Raw genomic sequence first — 13,654 nt, 5'->3', positions numbered from 1 at the left:
GCTTGCCAACATTTTCTGTACAATTTTACTTGGTTGAATTTATTTTGGATTATTGTATCAAAGATTATAGAGAAATTGTTAACATTTGTCTTCATACAGATCAAGCAGGGAGGTTCAAAGCTGTCGATATATTGAGTTTGCAATAGCCAACCGACTGCAAGCATCTCCATGACTGTCATATCAGTGGAAGCAATAATGTTGTATATATTCTTATCAGATACACTTAAGAACTTTTGACAATAATGTTGTCTCCATTTGGTATTTGAAGTGAATTGCTATGTTGTGTGTTTGGCTGTGGTTAACTCAAATAGATATGTAAACTAGTTAAGAGTACCAAATTTTCGTGCCAATAATATGAAATGATAGAATGGAGATTCATTAGGCCTTTAATCAATAACCGAAAAGACTGTGGAAAATGAAGTCCTTAGTAATGAGAGCCAAGGGAAATACAAAAACTATGTTAGTCATACAAGATGAGGGTACTTCTTCCTCAAAGGTTAAGGAGTAGCCAAAATGACCAATACAATTTGCAAAAATATGTAATTTGCAAAAATGAATTGACCAAGATAAAGTCAGTTAGACTTCACTCAAGAATTTACTTCTGAAACTTAAGAAGCTAACAAGTTTTTCCTTTTCCTTGCAAGATTATGGCTTCTTATATTGATAACCGTGTTTTATTTAGGTGCAAGCATCAATTTAATACCTGATTCTATTCTTAAGAGATTAGGTATGAAAGATCCTAGGCCTACTTTGTCTCAATACAATGTATGGAAGATCCATTTCTCGTCTCGTAAGTTTTTTTTTTTTTGTGGAATTATTTTCTATCGTTTGTATCTCAATAAATATTTCCTTACTGGTATGTGTTCTTTTTAATTTTAGGAGTGAGATGCAATAGGAATTGTATAGCCTTTCGCGCAGCAGCCATACATCTTAACCGTAGTGAAAACAAAACGAGGGAAACAGGGTCCAGGGTCCACTGAGGGTGAATACTTGTAGTGTAAATAAGAAGCAGAATCCGCTTGCATTACCATGCAAAGCTTCAAAACAGCTCCAACCCTCAACGTTTCTAAAACAAATTCTTTCGAAGTTGAATTCTTTGCAATCACTGAAATTACATGAATCGCTAGGTCATAACAAAATCCTCTTCGAAATCATTGCTATGCCCCATGCGTGCCTCAAAAATTGTTCTCCCCGATCAGCGCACGAAAGCAAATGTGCCAAAAGATTGAACAGGAGCTCTGTTACATTCTTCTCCAGTTTTTCAAGTTTGATTTCAATGAGTTTGGTTACTCCACCCACTTCCGTGATCCTCGTTCGGATTCTACCCAACAGGCACGTCTCTATAAGCACATGTAATGCTGATTTAATAGCTTGTTTGGTGAATGATCCTCTCTTTCTAAGTACTGTCACCATTGTTACAAATAATTCAATGTTTAAATTTCTTAAAAGGTTTGAATCCACAACATCGATTGTCAACTTTAATAATGGCATAACTTCATTTACCATCTCGAAATTGTTGTTATCAATGTAAATTTTCAAAATCCAAGTCAACAAATTCATGAAATCCATGTTTTTGCCAACCAAAAGTTTCACCCTATTGTTGATCGTTGCTTCCTTCCACAAAAGACGAATAATTTTCAAAGCTTCTTCCAAACCATCGGTGTTTCCTTGTTTGAATTTCTTTTTAATCAGCATAACCATAGTTTTGGTTACACCTACTTCAACCATGCATGTTCTGTTTCTCTCATTCTGTTTAGCAACTTAAAGAATCTTCTCCATTGATGCTTGAAAGCAATTTGGAAGCTCTAGATTCTTGACAAATTTTTGGAGATGGATTCTAATGTTAGGAGATTTAAAAAGAGAAAACTACACCTTACATTTTAAAAAGAGCTCCTTTTGGATTTTCTGAATTGATGCATTCGGGACATCAGTGGTTGTTGTATCAAAATTAGATGGCTCATAAAAATGCAGATTTAATTATTTTATAATTCAATTGAGCTTGAATCTAGACAGTTCATTCTTGATTGAATGACCATGAATATCTAAATGCAAAGCATCCTGACGACAGGGATCCAAATCCGTTTGATCGTGAAAAACTATTCAAATTGTTTTCTTGAATTTAGGTGTTTAAATAACATCCATTTATATAAATATTGGGCATGATCAATGAAGCACAGACATCCTTCGAATTAGTTGTGTCCCGGTGTCGAACATGCGTCGGTGTCTTACACGACAGACACAATAGTAGACGTGCCTCACACAAAAGTAGACATTGCTTGACGTGCCTCGCACGGTGTGTGCTTCGTGCAGAAGACAGAAACAAACCCATGCGCCTCACCCTTGAGGCAGATGCCAACCAAAAAACAGCTTTACCGAAATCGTCTCTTTTGTACATGATGAGATTTTAATTCACACTCAACAGTAATGATAAAATTTATTGCATATTTTAAAATTGTGTCTTTCTGTTCATTTAATTTTCAACGAGAGAGCAGGAGATGGTAAAAAAGAAATTAGTTAAAAAAAAGTAATTGAGTTAAATGAAGATTGTTTTGCAATTGACATAAATAAATACAATGAAATTAGTTAGATATACTTATCTTTTCAATCATCAAGCACAAGTGATTTTTTTCTTATATTTGAGACCTAGTTTCAATATCATTGTGTGTATGTGTGTGTGTCTATATATATATATATATATATATATATATATATATATATATATATATATATATATATATATATATATATATATATATATATTTGGAGAAAAATCAATAGCTAAATCAAATTTTTAACAAAGTAATGGCCCATTCTGGTCCATTGGAAATGAAAAATGCTTTAAGAATGCTTTGAAACAAATTATTTATGAATATCCTTCAATAAAAGGTATCAATTGGGCATATGAAGAATGTGTGAAATTTTTAAGAAATTGTTACTAAGCTTTGCCAAAACAATAAAAGGTGACTTTTAGATTATATAATTCCAGAGGCTACAAACCCAAGCAATATGTCTAAGAATTCTTGTGCTACTGACAAGAATGCATGAGCTCTGGAAAGAACTGAAAACAAATTTCAGAAATTATGCATGAGCTCTGAATTTTCCAAATTTCATATTGCTTGAAGTGATATCTCAACTATGTCAGGAGTGATAGATTTCTATAAATAAAAGTCACTAAGCTTTGCCAAAACATGAAAAGATGACTGTCTTTGTTTGTTTTGAATTATATAGTTTCAATAATTCCAAACCCAAACAATATCTCCAATAGAAACTTTTAATAAAGTTTCACAAAACACTAGCACATAGGCTTTAGACATAGCATGCATACATACCATTTGTCCAAATAGAAATGTTCGTTTTTTCGAAATAAAAAGAGTGATCCATCAAACACGCAGAAACACAAATAACAAATATGTAACATAGTAAAAGAATCCATCGACGCCACCCACCAGAGCAATGAGAGTAAAATTACAATACAAGGTACTTGACATGCAAGCCAATCAAATAACAACATAAATAGAAAATTATGAAAGCCTTCCAAACGCCAATATAAATAGCTCCTTGGCACTACTTCTCACATGTTTCTTGCATCTGTGCATCATCACAATCGCAAACACAAATACACAAAATGGGTGAGCAATCAGGTTTCATAAAGTATACTAATAAATTAGACAAACACATAAATAAATCAATTCAACTATTTCACAAGGCATAAGTTTTCTTCCGAGGGACACATTGCTCATATGAACACACATTTAATCACAGGACACATGCATGCACAAATCCTGCAACACTTCTATTTCACTTGGTACCATCTAACTACGAAAGAATGGCAAAGAACGTGGCAGTATGCTCTTGTAAGAGACAAACACATTCAAGTCCTCATATACTTGCTCAACTCGACCCAAAATTCATTTACGTGACACGCAAAAATACACAGAGGTTGCACGTAAGCTCCTAAATTAGGGATTTACCCACTAAACAACTTAGGAAAATTTCCTTCATTGTACTCCTATGATCTAACAGGTATACCCTAACTATTAGGCACCACTAGTATATGTTCCCTAACACTTATGTTTGTCAAAACCTACCTATATGATGACAATATAACCAACACTTTATTGAGTATTTGACCGTAAGACACACCTCTCCCCCCTTGTTGGCCCAAGTCACTCCGCAAATATAGCATTATCATCAGTTAGAGACGGGTTATCTCAATTCACATATAGTACACAATGCATATTTAAACAGTACTTATTCACAACACATATTTACAACACACATTCACATTATTCACACTCACATTGAACTATTTTCAAATATTTAACCCACATATCACAATAGTACTATTCAAGTTCAAACAACACTTAGCAGCAATGTTCACATATAGGAAATTACACAACATCAATATCATTCATGTCAATGCAGAATTCAACTATAAACGCAACAACCTATTAATGGGTCTAATATTCCTTATTTTAATTCCTAATTTAACAAATATCACAATTAACTCATTAAAAGACTAAATACAGTTTGTTAGTTGGCCAACTCCGGACAATATGGGAATCATACTTACCATTTGTCACATTCACTATTATACACATAAATTAATCAAACAATTTTCACCCTTATCTTAACCATATTATTATATCCATTTATTGTTTTCAATTTTTATTAGTCATTAAATAAGTCGTTGTAATGCTCGTTCAAAACTCAAATTCTTAATGATGGTTTTTACCCTTACACTCTATACTATACCTCATTATATTGTCATCTAAGGCTTAGGATTATCCATAAACTAATTTGTACTTTATTGGACTTGAGATAAAATATAGGTCTTAAAGATGTAAGCATGGATATTTCGAGAGCTATCAACGAAGTTTTAGAAGTTTGTATAGATGTGTAATTACTTCTTGACTGCAATAGACACTTTCAGATGGAAAGAGGAGCTTGCTCGACTTATAGCCAAACACTTGGAATTCGGGTGGGGAAAGATTCAGTCTATATTGGGAATAGTTAAGAGTAAAATAGCAACAATAATATGTATAGGGTGACTCAAGCCCTAATAATGCTCATTTAGTGACTCAAGTGGAACTATATGAGAGCATTGTTGCTATTATATTCTTTTATCGACATGGTTGATCATAACAATTATTGTGTTATTTCACTTTTTATCATGTGGTTGTGTTTGTAGGAACATAGAAAGTTTGCCATACTTTCAAAAATTCAATCTCTAGAAGAATGAGTGGAAGCTTATGCAAGTTACGCCTTTGAGGAAGATGGCAGTTGGGGAAGTTCTTTCCCTTCATAGTGTTCACATACCAAAATGTTTTCATTCTAGATTGGGATGACACAATATAAAGTATTCTATAACAGCAGATGCAAGATGAGACTCCACTATAGGGGTTGTGCCCCTTTTTGCTTATCAAGAAAAGACAACGAAGTTGATGCTTAGATTGCATTCCCACCATTCTACGCTAATGGACACAATATGTTCCATGTGTGTCAACTTTTGTTGTATGTTATGTTGTCGTGTTGGCTAACTTAGATTCTTCCTCCTTTTACAACAAAATAGTTTTCATGAAACAACAAAAAAAAAATATATGGGAAATATACGTAAGTATTTTATTGAAATAATAGGGTATTTTATCAATTTTATTTAATTTACTAAAATAAATAGATATTTGCGGATATAGATACCATTATATTTGCATTTGTATCAACTAACTAATGGGTAATTAAAATATCATTTTAATCTTGCTGTTTTATTTTACTTCTTACGAAATTTATTTATATTAAAATTAGTCCTTATAATATGTCATATATTTGATTTTAACCCTCAAAATAAGGACTAAAATGAGTATTACAAAGAATGATTTCAATATGATCATACTTTGCAAGTATCAAAACAAAACTCAAAATTGGATAAAAAGAAGAAAAAAAAACTCGAAGGACTAAAAATTAAATAAACAAAAGATATCTTTTTATTTTTTGGTTATGTAGTCTAGTGGTTAGAAATTCACCTATGTAAATTAGTGGGGTGTTAGGGGTTTGAAATTGGCCTCAACATATTTATGTTATATCCCTACCAACTAATTTAAACTCACAAAGACAAATAAAAACTTTTTTTTTTATAGATATTAAAACAAAAACAAAAAAAGTAAATTTACAAGGACTATGGTGCGTTGGTTTCAAATTATATTCGTAGATTTCTGGGAATACAATGATAGAAATGTACATGTCTATGTTTGTTACAAGTTTACTAAATTTTATTAACGAAATGTTCATGGGAATAGAAAAAATTTCTCAAAGAAAAGGGTGGAAATAAAGTTTTCATGAAGATGAGAATAAATTCATGTGTAACTACCTATTATAATCCCTATTCTTAAGGTTCCGGAGAATATTATAATGCTCACCAAACACCTTTTTTCTAAATACCTTAAAATAAAATCCACATTTTTATATTCCAATGAATGTTAGTCTTTAAGAATAAATTTGGTAAACTTAAAGCAAACAAACTCTAAAAATATATTTCAACAAAACACTCCACAATCAAATGATAATAATTCCCTAGAGAAGAATTTAGTGTTGGGTACCTTGCAAATGTGAGGATATATGATGGTCTCATTCAACATATTAATTAGGATGTGAGACTTCCTGTTCACAAAATATTAACATTAATTAATTAACAAGTATATCAAGTATAACCCCTAACTATTTGGTAACGTTTGCTCAAGAAATTCACTATTCACTCTTTTAATTTCGAAGTACTTAAAATGACTAGAGTTTATATAGTTTGATTTTTCACAAATATAACTATATTTTTAAATAAAGTCTGAAACATATTTTATAAAATGACTAGACAGTTTATATAGTTTGAATTTTCACAAATAAATAAAAAATTGTTTATCATACCGTCAGTTTATATATTTTTTTTTCTCAATTACCAGTTTACCACCATGTTTAATTAGACTTTCTCACTGTTAAGGGTGCTAAAGTCCTTTTATTAGATAATTTTTTTTTTTTTTTTAGCAAATTAGATAATTGAGTTTGGATATCTCAAACTATGTTATAGTGCTAAACTTTCATGTATAGGTAAAATAAAGTAGAATGAACAAAAAACTAATTAATGAATGAAAATAATAGGATGTTTATAAGCTATTTAAATTTTCTTTTCAAGAACTTGGAACTTTGTAGTAAATCCATAATTAATTTCAAAATCACTGTACAAACATGCACCAAATAAATATTGTGAGCCTTGTTTAATTATGAGAATAATAAAGTAAACAATTTTCATAAATATTGTGTACCTTTTCTTTGAACATTTGTTCAATAGTTGTGTTAAGATCACCTTTCCATCGCATATTTTCTTCTTCCACCTCAATTCCTGTGAGGCACGGTGCTACTGTGAGTGCGGATGAGAAGATCTTCATTTGAGGACATCCTTTAACGATGAAACTGAACAAAGATGGAAATATGAATGCTTGTTTCCCATAGCAGAAGCTTCTCAAACTTGACAAAGAAGTAAACTCCAAGTATTCCAAGTTTTCAAATATGATGTTTTCCTCTGCTTTTTCTTCATCAATCTTTATGACATCCAACATCATCTCACAATTCATTATTTTTAATGTTTTGAGTTGAACTAGGCTTTTAGCTGTTGAAATTGTTATCAAATTGATCAACTCATTGCAATTGTCCACTTCCAAATAGGTTAAATTTGTGAAAGATGTCGACGATGGTACCAAACTTTTTAAACTTGGACAATTCCATACAGAAAAGCATTCAAGATATTGTAACAGAGGATGATCCAATGGAAAGTCTTCCTGCCATACGTGCTTGAGCTTTACCAATTCAAAAAGCCACAGCTTTCTTATTTGATTTGACATTTGCAAACTAAGATAACTTGTGGTTCCTTTAGTGGGGAACAATGTTTCAAAAGAACTATTACGCACTTGAAATGTTTCAACATTAGGAAATATTGTATGGAAATCATTCCAAAGAATAGTTGGAGTTTCATCGAAGCATTGTAAACGAAGAAATTTGACTTTATGAAAGATGTTTTCTTGACGATAACCACTCAATATCCCCAACATATCTGTGCCATTTACTGCCAATTCCTCCAGGTTGGGGCTCAACTGAAAAATAAACTTCCAAAATGAAGATAAATAAGTGTATAATTACACATACAATAAAGAACAAGGTATGATGAGATTTACCTTTTCAATACAAAACAGGGGTTGTTGGAATGACATGTCCTGATTTTCATCAGCCGAGTAAGGTTGTTGAAAGTCTGAATTGTCGAAAGAAAACATTGTTAATGCTTCACAACGATATACATTCAAAGTGTTCAATGAAGGGCAATCTAAAGTATGCTTTCCATTATAGAAACTCTTGAGATTTGTCAAATGATACAACATAATAACTTTCAATTGGGGAAAATTAATATTGATTCCCATTGATACAGTTTCTTCCATTGCAACAATTTCCTTGACTCCGCAAGACGTTATCTTAAGCATTTCAAGATGTCCAAGATCTACGTATAGTGAATGTGGAAAGATATACAACAAGCTTTGGCACATAGAAACATCCACCTTGCATAGGTTTCCAAAGCTGATAGTTTCAAGAGGATCCTTGTTCCATATGTGCTTCAATTCGGGTAAGCTAGACAAAGTCAGTCTTTTCAATTGAGTGCTTTGTTTAATCAATATTTCTTGTGACTTCAAACCTTTCACATCAAACACTGCTTCTAATGAATTACAATCTTTTACTTCTAGTTCTTCCAATGTCTGTAGCACTTGCATCACATTTGATGGAAAAAGTACATGTGATAAAAAATCACACCTTTCCACGACAAGATGTTTCAAATTGCAGAACACATTGCAATGAAGTTGGCCATACCACACATCCTTTAGCTCAGGATAGTCAGATAAGGCTAAGTACTTGAATTTACCAAATGCAACCTGATCATTCAAATTAATAAGTCAAAAGACAAATCATTATTGCTTTTAAGCAATCTTTAATTATGCATAAATATTCTAGTCTACTACAAATACAATTTTTCACCTTCAAAATGATCATGATCTAGATAGATAGTCTTAAACTAACCCAAAGCAAATCAATTGAGAGAATATTAATCGTTGCATTTCGTAAACAACCAAGATTAAATTTGAAAACAACACATTGTGATCAACATGGTTACACCACAAATCCTATGGCTTAGGTAGTAAGAAAAGGTTGAATTTTTTAATTTACGAAATGCAACTAGGTCAATCAAATTAATTAACATATCAACTATATATGACGAGACAAATCGAAATTTCTATTTTTATAACAATATGTATTTATTTATTTGTTTATAATTATTTAATGTTTTGCCATAAAGAAAATTGTAAACTCTTTGATGTCTTTGTTTCAGGTATACGGGCTCCAATGCTCCATTCCATTTATGTGATTTATCTTTTTCTGTGTGTTAACCTTCTGGTTCTCATAGGAAAACTATCCTGATTCTTGGAATTCTTTATACATGTCAATTTTGACCTTGCATAAAATTGTAGGTTTCCCTAGCATCTAGGATTCGAGTCATTTATGTATAAGTATTTTGTGGATTTTTTTTTTTTTTAAAGAAGTATTTTGTGGACTTGAGACTTTGAGTCATTTATGACTATATGCAATTTATAACAAATATTTAGCATAATTTTTTGAGTAAAATCTTTCAATTGCGATTTTACGTATTATCTTTCGATATTTTCGATACGAAGCAAAATCCCGATTTTGACAACTTTTGATGTATTGCTTTCTTTCCATTTTAGAATATATTGTGATATACTTTTAAAATCTCAAAAGTCAAAATAATTGTTTTTCTTCAAAGATTAAAACATTGTAAATTGAAAATTGACTGTTATGCATCCAAACAAAAAAGAATAATAGAAAAGAAAATCATGATATCGTTATACAAGAAATAAAGTGATAAATCAAACATACCGTATGTTCAAACATAAACATATTGTATATTGTATTGTTTAGGTTTCCCTTCCAAAGCCATTCTTCATCATTTTTTTGCAATTTTATTTAACTATTCAAAGAGAAATGCTAGCAACACAATTTGTGTTCTTGTGTTTTTTAATATGTTTATATTATTTATAATTCTTTATGAATGTTTTGCCATCCAAAAAGACTACAAACTCTTGAAGTTTTGTTTTTTCTATGATAGTTTTTTTATCAAATATGTTTTTCTTTCTTTTAACACTATGTATCTCTTCTTTTTTTCTAAGAGTATATTGCGATATACTTTTAAAATCTGCAAATAGTTGTTTTTTTCCACAAAGTTCCTAACATTGTAAATCAAAAATCAACTATTATGCATCCAAAGAAAACAAAAGAAAATAAAAACCCAAATCATAATACTGTTACACAAGAAGTAAAGTGGTAAATAAACATACCTTATCTTCAAACATGTTGTATATTGTATCGTTTAGGTTTCCCTTCCAATGCCATTCTGAATCATTTTCTGCAATTTTAACTTTTCGAAGAAGTGGAGTGATTGTGTTTCCCGCTGCAAAAATCTTCATACGAGGACATTCCCCCACAATTACTTTCTCCAACGACGGAAACTTCATGAAACACTTGATAGAGCAAAACTTGATGAGGCTTGGCAAACATTCCAACATCAAAATTTGTAAACTCATAAAAGCAATGTCAACATTTTCTACTCCAGTAACTACTTCGTCAAGTGAATTACAATCTTTTATCTTCAGCACAGTGAGCTTGTCCAAACTTCGTGCAGTAGGAGTAGTGATCAAATATTTTAGCCCATTGCATCTTATTACCTCCAACTTTGTGAGATGACTGAAGGTGACGGAGGAAGGCATCAAATTTGTCAGACTAGAACAACTATAAACATATAAGTATTCAAGGAACTCAAGAACTGGGTCAATTTGGGATCCTTCCTCACATATATGTTGAAGTTTAGGTAATTGATTCAATGTCAATCTTTTGATATGTGGATGAGTCTTCTCAGTTATTTCTCCTTTATCTTGGAATATCTTCTTGAAGCAACTCCACTCAACAACTAGTGTCTCAAGAGTATGCACATTTTCAAGAAACCAATAAGGAAATTTTGCCTCTTCAGTGTTATAGCCATTCAAGCCAACCCATGTCATTTTGCTAAAGAGGGCACTTGAGTTTTGAGTTTGCAATATCATGTCAGCATCCGCCTGTTGCATCCTCAACAACTCCAAGTTTGGAATCACCTATAACATAGTTGAACAACAATAATTACTATTGAGTGAAACAATAATTACTATTGATGACTAAAATTTGTCATTTTTTAAATTTCTTTTAAACTCGTATATATCCTTTATCGAAATTATGACAATACTTTTTTGAATATGAAATACACACCATCTAATCTAATTCAATTGAATACAAGTATACTAATTGTTTGGTATTTCAGAAGAGTAACACCAATTCGTACAGACATGGTGTTCAAGATATGCGTACCTCTTCGGCAATGAAAAGCGGTTGTTCCGTTAAAACAGAGTGTTTGCCATCTCGAAAATTGGAGCTTCTTGTAGATAGTGTCCTGAACAATTTCAACTTTGTACATCTAGAGACATTAATTTTCCTCAAAGATGGGCATGCTAGAGTATGATTTCCAGCATAGAAACCATTGAGTTTATCTGAGCCCCAAAGCAATAAAGTACTTAGTTGGTTAAACTCAAATATGGGAGCTGCATTCACACTAGATTCTTTCTCCTCTGCAACAATTTCCTTCATGTTTTCACACCATTTTATACGAAGTTCCTTGAGATGTGAGCAACGAGTGGCTACGGAGAATGGTAATAAATACTCCAAGCTTGCACAACTTATTACTTGTACATTTATTAGATTTTGAAAACTAAGAATTCCATGAGGATCTCCACTCCATATCTTTTTCAACTTGAACAGTTCATCTATAGTAACCTCTTTCAATTGTGTCATAACCTCTTCACTGTTATTTTGATTGAAAGTCAATTCAAATATCTCTGCAACTAAAGCACAATTTTTAACCTCCAACTTCTCAAGCTCGTTATATGTGTTTTGCATTGAAGAAGGAAAAACCACCACAATTTTCTTACAATTGTTCACTTCCAACATCTTCGATGTTTCAAATTGGTGGTGCCATATTGACTTCAAGTTGTCCATATCCTTCAATATGATTTTTTCTAATTTCAAAAAATGAACCTGTGAAATCATGAATAACCACCATCAGTATAAATAATTATTTAAAATTAATTGGATGCTCCCAAATAATCGAATTATCATACCTCTTTCAGTGCATTGTTTCCGTCATTTTTAGCTATTATCTCCTCCATCATATGACAGTTACTTATTTCAAGTTGTTTGAGGTTTATAAAACTTTCAACCAAAGTAGAGGGAAATAAATACTTCAATCCAACACAATTATCCACAATCAAGCTAGTCAAGTTGCACATTGATTGATGATTGTCATCCCAAATTTTATTCAAATTGAGAAGAGAGCTCAATTTAAGGGTATCCAAATTAGGAAATGCAACCTACATAAAAACAAATTAACAGAAATCATTACTGAAGGCATCGCCTTATTAATATTACCAATTTGTCTCAATATATGAAAAGTTAACCCTTAAATATATATTTAATTAAAGATAATATAGTAATAATCGCATACATTTGAGACAAATTTATTACTCCAATAAATTTTCTTAATACCCGTAATTTTTATAAACTAGTCATATAAAAAGATACGGAGCGAGTACATGCTTTCTAAACATTTAATAATGTTAGGTCCATAATTAATCAAAACGAGGTAAAAAAGGTCCAAAATATTTGCATTGATTACTGTGAAATTAGAGAAACCCATAGAGAGAATTTGAGAGATGATGTGCAATACAGCACAAGAATATTGATGTACAATGTGATAGTTACTTTAAGATTGATTGATATTCCTAATGGAACTTTAGTACCATATATAAGACTAAAAAGTTGGATTCTTATATAACAATAATAGTTTAATTTAAAAAGTACCAACTATGAAACAATATGAAGTCATCAAATACAAAAATATATCTAAATATTTCTTAAGTATAAACACTAACTTTTAACTTTGAAAATCTTCAGCAAGATGTAATTGTTAATATTCTTATCATTTATTAAATGACGATATAATGCTGCTATTAGCTTTTCTAGTTTTCCTTAAAAAAAAAAAAGCTTTTCTAGTTCATTTACTCTTTTTTTACTCAATTGTTTTTTCACTAAACGTACCAATTTATTCATTAATTAATCTGTTTGTACATATCACACAGTTAAAAATTATATCATTTGTATCAAAAGAAGTTAAAAACAAAATAACATACCTGAGCATTAAAAAATGGTGTAGTATAAGCATAAGGCTCTAGACCTTGATACTTTTCCTTACTTCTATGATGTGTCAAATAATCAGAGGCGAAATTATCAAGTGTCTCCAAATGTTCTAATGTCAAAGAACGCAATTGAAGAAACTCGATTTTTTCATCAGTGATATCATTATTAGCACTTGAATTGTTGTCTCTGAACACTATCTCCTTCATAGAATTGCACTCACAAACTTCAATGTTACAAAGGTGAGAAAGTCCTTTAACCATTGTAAACGAGAAAAGAT

At 31.3% G+C, this 13,654-nt stretch overlaps 1 protein-coding gene and 1 pseudogene across 1 annotated transcript; both read right to left on the bottom strand.

Moving 5' to 3' along the window:
* Positions 1–875: 875 nt before the first annotated feature.
* On the bottom strand, positions 876–2,395 carry LOC146953652 (E3 ubiquitin-protein ligase PUB24-like; annotated as a pseudogene).
* Positions 2,396–6,633: 4,238 nt separating this feature from the next.
* Positions 6,634–13,637, bottom strand: LOC146953651 (uncharacterized). Its single transcript, XM_085742192.1, has 7 exons — positions 13,371–13,637; positions 12,303–12,551; positions 11,497–12,219; positions 10,437–11,246; positions 8,214–8,957; positions 7,308–8,132; positions 6,634–6,654 (listed from the first exon to the last, which is right to left on the bottom strand). The coding sequence occupies exons 1-7, from the start codon at positions 13,635–13,637 to the stop codon at positions 6,634–6,636; spliced, it is 3,639 nt and encodes a 1,212-aa protein (XP_085598318.1).
* Between the last annotated feature and the right edge of the window lie 17 nt (positions 13,638–13,654).

Source organism: Medicago sativa, chromosome 1 (assembly GCF_051527215.1).
Source record: "Medicago sativa cultivar Bolivia chromosome 1, Bolivia_mono, whole genome shotgun sequence".
NCBI lineage: Eukaryota > Viridiplantae > Streptophyta > Magnoliopsida > Fabales > Fabaceae > Medicago > Medicago sativa.
Note: the sequence above shows the minus strand (reverse complement) of the source record. Positions and strands in the feature narration are given on the sequence as shown.